Here is a 10,783-nt window from a genome sequence, read left to right on the forward strand (position 1 = left end):
AAAAAAAAAAAAAAAAAGTTTGGTTATAAGTTCCTATTCTGGGAGAAATTTCTACCTTGAAAAAAAAAAGGGTTGAGGCTGATATAATTGCTTTTATCCATTTCCTCTTTCATTACCTTTTTCCAAATTACATGTATACATGATTTTAAAAAGAAAATAATTTAACTAATGAGTCCTATGGAAGCCAATAATTCTTTGCCTTTCACCAATTCCCACTTCCTAAAGACTTTCAACTCTTATTTATTTATTATGCAATTCACCTTCATACTTATAAATACCTATGCTTATGCCATTTCTTGATTCTCAGCTTTAAGTATGGAATTAGTAAAGGGACATGAAGATACTCATTGCGCATTTTCTCTTCCACCTATCCTTTGTATATAGTTATATGGCAAAATAATTTGAGCTAAATAGCCAGGGTGTCCAGAACTTATTGTAGCTTTATAAATATTACCCACTGCTGAACTGTTTTTCTTTTTCATTAATTTATCTTATTTGCTTCTTTTCCCTGCCGTTGTTTATTGTCTCAGTTTTTGTTTTTAATTATATATATTTACATATATTTGCACCATTATGATCTTTCTAGAAGAGATTCCTGGAAGCAGGTTTCCTGGGTCATAGCATTTGCTATTTTTAATTTAAATAGATTCTATCAAGTTATTCTCCAAAAAGGTTTTACCATAATACATTTATAAAATGAATTCATTAAAATGCCTATTCCTTCTTAAATATTTCAACAGTGCCCAAATACAGAGGCCTATTTTATTATGCATTTTTTATTATCAATGCATTAGGCATTATTTCCTATGTTCATTCACCATTTCTATTTTTGTTAGAGCATTTCTCTGTTGTGTTTTTTACTTATTTCTTATAGAAATTCATAAACTATGTTTGATAAAAACATTAGAAATATCTCCCTAAGGCTCTCATTTAGTTTTTTAATTTTTGCATAAAACTTTTTGTCTCATGGAAGGTTGTTTGTTTGTTTGTTTGTTTGGTATTTTCACTGTATCAACTTTTTTGACAGTTGTAGATTTTTCATCTTTTTTATAAAGACCTCTTTATCACAATGTTGTGAAATTCACCTCTTCTACTTTTATCTAATACTTTGATTATTTTCTATGAGGCCTTTAATGTATCTCAAATGTGTTTGTGTATATAATGTAAAGAAGGGATTTATCTTCTTTTTCCCATAAAACATCTCCTATAACTATTTCTCATATAAGCAGTGAACTTTACCCTTCTTCCCTTTTTTATCTACTAATTTTCCATTTTAATCTTCATCTTTTTCTAATTATTCATGTAGATTTATATATAAATGCTGTTTAGAAAATATGAGCTATAAATATAATTTTTAATAAATTGATAAATTCATCATTTTCTATATGTTTGCTTCTATATACCTACCATGGGCAATGTAAAAGCATAAGAGGTATTGATTATCTTAGAGAAGCTCCTATCATATTGAGAGCACTTGCCTACTATAGAGGAAAAAAAAAATCACACAAAATATCAGGAAAAAATATAGAGATTCTGGTACAGCAAATATCGAATCTTACAAAGTTCTGTTACGTGCAAAATCATGTTGTGTATAATCAGAAGAATCAATTAATTGTAACTAATGAGAAAATATCAGTGACCAGTGGTTCCTAATTGATTTTAATTTTGCTTTGTCAGTGGAATCATATCTGACCTTTTTCCCGGAGTCCATATTCCAGAACACGACTATGGTATTTTACAGTCAACAATTGTGGATGTCATGAATGGACAAGACCTTCAGCCTGAGATATGTATGGTTAAAAAAGTGATCCAGTTCTATGAAACTATGCTTGTGAGGCATGGTGTTATGTTAGTAGGGCCAACAGGAGGTGGCAAAACTACAGTTTACCAAATACTAGCAGAAACTTTAGGAAATTTGCAAAAACTTAATCTAGGCAATCCCTTTTATCAAGCAGTTAAAACCTATGTTCTCAATCCTAAATCAATAACAATGGGTGAGTTATATGGTGAAGTTAATAATATAACGTTGGAATGGAAAGATGGTTTGATGGCACTGAGTGTTCGAGCAGCTGTGAATGATACTTCAGAAGACCATAAATGGATCATTAGTGATGGGCCAGTGGATGCTCTTTGGATTGAAAATATGAATACAGTATTGGATGATAACAAGATGCTTTGCCTGGCTAACAGTGAAAGGATTAAACTCACACCACAAATCCACATGCTGTTTGAGGTAAATGTTTGACTTCCTGTGAAGTGAAATTAAACATTATTTGGTACACTATCATTAAATTTTTCCTCCCACTGAATCATTTACCATCTGTGCTGGTGTTTTCCTTACTTAATAAGTATTCACTAAATTATCCTTGTGAAATAGACTGTCAATTCTGACAGTCTCCCAAATGCACCTCTGTATGAAGAGAAAATATAGTAAATTCCAGTTTCTTGGCATGCTTTCTTTCATAGGAAGATACATAAAGTTTTAAATTCTAAGTTTAAAAGTTGTTATATTTTATATTAATAAATTACTCCACCATAGTGTGAATATTTGATGAGGGGTTGGAAGAAAGATATAAACCAAATAAAGCGACAAAACCTTGTGGAAGATACCATCCAAGCTCTATTTGTTCATCAAATACAGACTGGATGCCAACTGTGCTAGGTATCAGGCTAGGTTTGGGGATATAAGAATGAATAAAGAAAAAGGTCAAGAGAAGCCAAGAATATGCCTATTTTTGCCCATAGGATTTGACCATATCCTTTCTCTATTTGTGTTTTTATCTCTTCACCTTATGCCTCATTTAACATTTCTTCTTCATTTCTGATTAGTTACTGCTCTCTCTCTATCTTCCACAAAGCCTTTCAGTGCTTTAAAAGTGTAAGCTTTAAAAGTATGAATCATTAACACTGAAGTTGTAATAGGGAAGTATCATATTATCTGTTACCCATTCAACTTCTTCAACTTCAGGTGCAAGACCTAAGGGTTGCCTCTCCTGCAACAGTCAGTCGATGTGGAATGGTGTTTGTGGATCCTGAAGAACTGAAATGGATGCCTTGTGTTAAAACTTGGATGAAGGGTATTTCTAAAAGAGTAAGTGCAACAGACAGACCCCAATTTCTCCACATGCAGGGGCTCCCACTGCCCTAAAATACACAAATAGCAGTAGGTGAAGGCAGCACTGGGCTGCTCTACTGAGGGAATTCTGCGGCTTTATGGTGTACCTCTCCCTAGACATTCCTGGCTCCTCCAGGAGTGTTTGTATGCCCTCTGAGTCCAGCCTGCTAGCCTCTAGTCATTCTGTTTCCCATTTCCCCTTCCAGCTTCTCCCCAGACTGGTTCCTCTCAAGTGTAAACACAAGCCGGACCCTGAAATCTCTGAAATCACAGATAGAACAAGCTGGGGCAGTGAAAAAGGACTTTCTTTTCCTTCATTGTTCTTAATCATGAAAGATTATCAGTAAGGAAAAGTGCGTGAAATGTCTGCTGACAGTCTGAGGGAAAAGCTATAAAATGAGCGCTGGTATGCCCATAACTAAAGGAAGAAGTAAAACATTCTCAGATACCCAGAATCTCCTGCATCTGTCCCTTCCTAATCATAAAAGCTTCACTTAAAATTTATTTCCTGTTTTTTATGTTTATATTCTTTGATTTAAAGGTTACTGAATTTATTGAAATGTACAGATTTTAACCAACTGCTTTCCAAACTTAATTGTGCTTCATCTAATCTTGCTAAAACCTTATTTGCTTGTTTCAGTTTCAGCTGAATGAGGAAGCTGAAGGATATATATTGAACCTTTTCCAACGTTATGTTGGCGAAGGCTTAAATTTTGTCAATAAAAAGTGCAACCAAGCAATCCCACAAGTGGACATCAGCAAAGTTACTACACTCTGTTGCTTATTGGAGTCTTTGCTATTTGGCAAAGATGGAATTAACTTGTCAATGGTACTTGAAGGCTTTTCTTACTTCTATGAACCCAAGAAAATTTTATAATAGTATAGATTCTTTGTACATGTATAACCCCAAGTAATCTGAAATCTAATCATTTGGTTTTCATGTTAATTTTTCAGAGAACTAATGTGTATTATTAGATTCATATAATCTTGAGGTTAGAAGGAATGTTAGAGAACATCTCTTTTATTTATCCACTCAATCTTTAATTCCCTTGCAGTCTATAACACAGTCCCAATCCAAGATATTCTCAGTGTTCTTAAATGCCTTCATGCAGGCATTAAAAAGAAATTGTAGTAGAGACTGGAAAGAAAACCTTATACTATTTTTCCTACATATGTTTTGCCATTCATTTTCTCATCAGTATTCAATTATGTAAATAATGAAACCACTTTATGAACCAATGAATGAAATATGCACTGTTCCCATTTTTTAAATTGTGAATTTAAATAAAAGAATATATAATGAAATACTACTCAGCCATAAAGAATGAGAAATTAGATTCATTCATAGGAAAATGGATACATATTGAGGATATATGCCTAAGTGAAATAAGTAAGTCACACATGTGTAAATACCAAATAGTTTCTCTGGTGTGAAAAACTATAATAGTACATAAGATCCTAATGAGATAATTGACCATGTGAAATAGGAAGAAAAAGGCTAAAGGTGTAGGGAAAGTGGGAAGGGTAGGGGAAAGGGAATAAGGGAAAAGAAAAAAATATGAAAAAATGGAAATAAAGTGTTTGTAAATGGGGAGGGGAGGAGGGGGTGAAGGGAGGGCAAGGACAAGGGGGAAAAATGAGAACTAAGACCTGTCATGTAAAGGTACAAGATCCCAATAATGAACATAATTGTACTGTATACCTAAAATGCACCAATAAACTCAATAAAAGAAAAAAATCTTTACACCTTTCAACTTAAGATTCTTTGTATGTTTATATATAAAAATATTAAAAGTATTTCTCTTTATTTTTCCAGGAGAAAACCAAACTGAACACTCTGATATGTCAGACTTTTGTTTTCTGTTATTTATGGTCTGTGGGTGGAAACTTAACTGAAAACTATTGGGATTCTTTTGATACATTTATTAGAACACAATTTGATGATAATCCTGATGCCAGGGTAAGAACTAAATAAATTTAGCATTATAATTTTGAGTCATCAAAATTAAACTTTAAGAATAAAGCTTTAAAATCCTTAATTCCATTATAAAAATAAATTGTTCACTAAGCGATATTTTGTTAGTCACTTTTTAAGCCATAGATAACATTTATTTTATTTTTTTAAATTTAGAGGCTTTTCTCAGACAAAAAAATAAGGTATAAAGTCTACTTTTTAAAACTCTCTACTGCTGGGGATGTAGTTCAGTAGCTCCACACCTGCCTGGCAAGTGCAAGATCCTGAATTTTATCCCTGGTACCAGAAAAAAATCTCCACTATCAGTGAATATTGAATTCTAAGTAGTAAATTGATATTTTGTAGTGTGATGTTAGTACTTCTGAAAGTTTTTCTGTACATTCTAAGATTGAGAAAATGAGTGAATATATTGAGATTTCTTACTGTTAGAGAAGGGATTTACAAATATGGCAGAAAAAATTAAAATGCACCTTGTGTTATTGGATTGAAAATGGAAGCATCAGTATTCATGGGTTTTCGAAATATTACCTTATGTACATGTAACTGTATGAAATGCTATTTGTCTACAGTTGTCCTTCAATATTCATGGGGGATTAAGGTTCTAGGAGTTCTAAGGTTCTAGGACTCCCCCCATGGATGCCAAATATCAAAAGATAATTATGTCCCTTCAATAAAATTCTGTAGTGTTTTCATATAACCTATAAAATCTTCTATTGTACTTAAATCATCTCCAGATTACTTGTAACATGTAGTACAATGAAATGTTATGTAAACGGTTATTAGACTATATTGTATAAGGGCATAATAACTAGAAAGAGTCTACATGTCCTGTATATATGCAGGTTCTTTATCAAATATTTTTGATCTGTGATTGATTGAATCTGCAGATAGAGAAGCAATGGATACAGAGGATACATGTGTTTGTGTGCACTCATGTGCGTACACACACACATACACACACAATGATCCCCAATTTATGATGGGAAGATTTTGACTGTGTGGTGGTGCAAAAGTGTACATACCTAACCACTCTGTTTTTCATTTATACTACAATAATTCAATAAATTACAGGAGCTAATATTTAGCACTTAGGCCTTCCATTAGATTATTTTCCCAGCTATATACTAATATAAGTGTTGTGAGGATGTTTAAGGTAGGATAAACTAAGCTATGACATTCAGTAGTTAAGGAGTATTAAAAGTATTTTCAATTTATAACATCTTTATAAGTTTAGCACAGGGTTATCAGGATAGAAGTAATCCTGTCATAAATCAAGGAGCACATATATTCATATATTAATTTCTTCGTTCTATGCATTGAGAGGAGTTAAAAACAGCGCCTCCATGGCAATATACATGTCTAGCATGGTAATTTCTAAATACTATTCTGCACTACAGGAAACTGAAAATTCTTCATGAAATAATTGTTTCCAAGACAGGGGCAGGAAAAGTATAAACTGTGCCTATAACATATTGCATTCAGATAGTAATGATGTGCCCAAAGAATGAAGGGAAATGTCAAAAGAATGTGGAAACCAGTGTGAAAGAACTCCAACTAGTAAAAAATGGGTAGATTTAAGAGTCAAAATAAATATTAATAATATAGGATTATAACCCTTTGAAGGAAATAAAAATCTGTGATAAAGGTGTAGGGGAAGTGGGAAGGGTGGGGGAAAGGAAATAAGGAAAAAAATGAGAAAAGTTAAAAATGAAAATAAAGTCTTTGTAAACAGGGTAGGGTGGAGGGGGTACAGGGAGGGCAGGAGTATGGGGAAAAATGAGAATCAAGACCTGTCATGTAAAGATACAGGATCCCAATGATGAATGTAACTGTACTGTATACCTAAAATATACCAATAAACGTGATGATAAAAAAGAAAAAAATCTGTGTGATTATACTGATGATAAAATTATGCATAACTAAATAAATAAGTAATGGAGACAGGAAAACTCTTCCTTACAACTAATATCAACCAGTCTATGCTAAATGAATGATGGATCAAGTTACATAGTCAACACTGTATTGGAGATCCAAGCCAGTACAATAAGGCAAGAAAAGGAGATAAAACACATAAACTTTGGAAAGAAAGAAGTAAAACCATTATTTTTATAGGATACAAAGCTGAATATGTAGAAAACCCTAAATAATACACAGATAAATTATTAGAATTAATAAGTATGTTATCAAAGCCACTGGATATAAGGCCCACAAAAAGTTAATTTTAAAACAATATAATTTACCTTACAATAGCAACAAAATAACAAATACTTAGGAAGAAATTTAATGAAAGATGTAAAAGACTTGTACAGAAAACTACCAAACTTTACTGAAAGAACTTTAAAAGGGCTAAACAAAAAGAGAGGTATTATATGTTCATGGACTTAGAATGTTCGTTATTATTAAGGTCTGTTCTACACAGTGTATTCTGAATATTCAAGGCAATTCCAATTCCAAAACCCCAACAGATGTTTTTATGAAACTGAAAATCTCATTCTAAAATTTGTATGAAAATGTAAAAGACTTATAATAATTATGATAATCTTTTTAAAAAAGAAAAAATTTGAAGAACCTAAACTACATGATTTTAAAGTAACAGCAATGAGACAAAAATGGTGCTTACAAAAGGATAGACAAATAGAACATATAAACTAATGATTATCTCTGAGGAGGATTAACAAGGAAGGAGAAGAAAAAGACTTTCAAGGTTATATATGCTAGTCAAAAAAGCTGGCCATCTTGATCCAATGATTACATCAGTATTTACATTTATAAAAACTCTGAACTGATCTCAAAATTCTGACAAAAAATAATGAATTTTTAAATTTAAATATTCAACATATTCCTTGATCACACTTCATGTCCTTATTACCCTGTGACAATTTTGTTTATTTCCTAGCTTCCCAGTTCTGGTGATCTGTGGAACATTCACATGGACTTTGACACCAAGCGGCTGGACCCTTGGGATCGAATCATACCTACCTTTAAGTACAGCCGGGATGTTCCATTTTTTGAAATGCTTGTCCCCACAACTGACACGGTGCGCTTTGGGTATCTAATGGAGAAACTGCTAGCCGTCAAGCATTCGGTGCTGTTTACCGGAATTACTGGAGTTGGCAAGGTAGGAAACCAATATGAAACAAGAAGTTCTGTCCAAAAATTAGGGCGTGGTGGACTTAGAATTATCAGCACCAGAAATAACACATTACTTCTCAGAGAAACTTTACTTTTATCTTTTCCTCAAGAATGGAGCCATGCTAAATATATACTGATCCTAGAAATTATTCCAAAGTTTGTCAACTTCTGAATAAATAGAGTTACTTTTATGCAAACCATAGGAACTTATAGACTGGTTTTTGTGTTTAAGGGCTTCTATATTGCATTCATTGGTATTTCTGGAGCTGCTGCTGCTGCACTGGTTGGGTGGGAGTTGACCAAAATAGTTCGTATCCAGAAAAACCATTGAAGGCCCACCTATCCCCTACCTGATATAGCAATGGTGTATTATTAATGTTTTTGGAAAAAGTAGAGTAGAGGGAAAATGTTTGGGAGTATTTCAAAAAAATGAATTCATTCTTTCCCCTCTAAATTATTTCTAAATGAAAGTTGGATCTTTCTGTGACTCTCATTATCAAGTTGATTTGGATAGTAACCAAGATGGGTTTTGGTATAATTTTATGATGATGTAGGGCTGAATAGAGTATTTCTTTGGTTCTGATAAATATAAATAAGTGGAATGTCCAGTGAACTGGAGAATAGCAGATGTTTCAGCCTGGATTCCTTTTATCTTATTTGTTACTTATTGTTCTGGATTATTATTGATTTAAGCTACTGAAAAAATATTGTATCAAATGTGAAATCAATTAAAATTTTTAATTTTAAAGTCTGTTATTGCAAAAGGATTGCTAAACAGAATTCAAGAATCAGCTGGCTATGTCCCCATTTATCTAAATTTTTCTGCACAAACTTCATCTGCAAGAACACAAGAGATCATTGAGTCAAAACTGGAGAGAAAAAGAAAAAACATTCTAGGTAAGAGTTTATTATTCTGCATGCATTATTTATTAAGCTAATAAATTGCAGAAATAATGCATCTAACAAAATCAAATATTTTCTTTGCTTAATTGATTTGTAAAGGAATGTATTGGCCTATTTGTGTCATTAGAATAAAATAGCAGAAACTTTCCACTTTATGAAGAAGAGAGGTTTATTTAGTTCACAGTCATGGAAGTCCAATAGCATGATACTGGCATCAGCTTCTTGTGAAGGCCTCGTGGTAGATGGCATCATGGAGTAGAAGGAGATAGTGAGAGACAGACAGACAGACAGACAGAGACGGAGGATCATGTGGTGATGGGAGAGAAAGAGAGAAAGCTAGGAAAGCCAAATTGGCTTTATAACTCAGCTAGTAACCAATCCAGTGTTGAGAGCAAGAACTGATTTCCAAGAAAAAAAAATACTAATCCCTCCTAGCACTTCTCAACACTGTTACATTGGGGACAACATCTCAACATGAGTTTTGGTGGAAGAAAAAAATGTATTTTAGCTATAGCTAGGCAATTCTGTTCATACAATTTTTTTTTTTTAGTGCTAGACATCTAGGTAGCTTTCTGTTAAAAACCCAATCATTTATTTCTATCACCTTCAACCCAGAACATCTTCATTTCTGTCTCCTCATGGTTTTCCTCTCTCCACATTCTCCAAACCTGAATTGATTTCTCTTTATTCAAAACAAGCAAATTTCTTGTTTTTGAGCTTCTGAACTCGGTGGCAAAAAGACATGGAGTTCTCTTCAGGTTTTTTTCTTCAGTCAGCACTTTCAGGCAGGTTTTGGTATCTCCCTCACCTTTCTTTGTTAATGAGATAAATATTATAGTTGTCTGGTCACTTTCAGATATTTTGGGTTTGTTGGTTGGTTGGTTAGTTTGTTTGTTTTTAGTATATGTTTAGTTTGGATCTTGACAATATAAAACTTCATCCCAAACCTTAACTTGAAGTTCACCCTCTCCTCTCTCATAGCCAGGTTTGCAGCTCCAGCTACTGGAAGTGGAGGGGGTCATGGGGTATCATTTACCCTCCCTTGCTGTCCCTGATTTGTCATGATAGAAGAAGAGGGAAAGAAGGACAGGTGGATTCTCCCTAGCTGACACTTAGGTGGGCCTCTTTGCGGATGCCCCTTACTTCTCTAGTCAGCACTGACTGTCTGCCTGTGCTGTCTGGAGGCAGACTTTCAGGAGCAAGTCCTTATGAAGGACTCCTAAAAGAGCCGTCTGTGGGTCTGGCACCAGCCTCCCTGTGGGACGGCTCCCTGAGATTGGGAGTCAAGATCTCAACCCCCGTTCCATCCCATCCTCCAGCACTACATCCTCTTGCCTCTCACTGGAGCTTTCATCAGTTACTGTAATTAGAGTCACCCTCCCATAATTAATCCCAACCACAGGGATTTGGCTATGTGCCCATCAGTCTTGAGCACTGGATACCAGAGTAAGTTGCTCCCTTTTCTGTGTTTTTTTCTGATAAGTGTATTTGTTGGTTTTCTATAAATGTATCCCTGTGCAGATCCACTCTTCTACATTTCCCTTTGATGGGACTGGGGAGTCCTTGAATACCAAACCCTATTTTCCTTGTGAGGGTGGTAGGTGGCATTTATGAAAGAAAACCTTTCAACTTTTTTTTTTTTTTTTTTTTTTTTTTTT

General features: G+C 33.9%; 1 protein-coding gene across 1 annotated transcript in view; it reads left to right on the plus strand.

Moving 5' to 3' along the window:
- The window catches only part of Dnah6 (dynein axonemal heavy chain 6), a 205,335-nt gene that overhangs the window by 104,051 nt on the left and 90,501 nt on the right, over positions 1 to 10,783 (plus strand). Inside the window, exons 34-39 of the mRNA XM_010635241.2 lie at positions 1,678 to 2,233; positions 2,969 to 3,091; positions 3,756 to 3,944; positions 4,932 to 5,075; positions 7,987 to 8,208; positions 8,972 to 9,119. Coding sequence (XP_010633543.1) covers positions 1,678 to 2,233; positions 2,969 to 3,091; positions 3,756 to 3,944; positions 4,932 to 5,075; positions 7,987 to 8,208; positions 8,972 to 9,119 — 1,382 coding nt within the window. The remainder of the gene's footprint in view (positions 1 to 1,677; positions 2,234 to 2,968; positions 3,092 to 3,755; positions 3,945 to 4,931; positions 5,076 to 7,986; positions 8,209 to 8,971; positions 9,120 to 10,783) is intronic.

Source organism: Fukomys damarensis, unplaced genomic scaffold (genome assembly GCF_012274545.1).
Source record: "Fukomys damarensis isolate Sample0158 unplaced genomic scaffold, DMR_v1.0_HiC HiC_scaffold_2, whole genome shotgun sequence".
Classification (NCBI taxonomy): domain Eukaryota; kingdom Metazoa; phylum Chordata; class Mammalia; order Rodentia; family Bathyergidae; genus Fukomys; species Fukomys damarensis.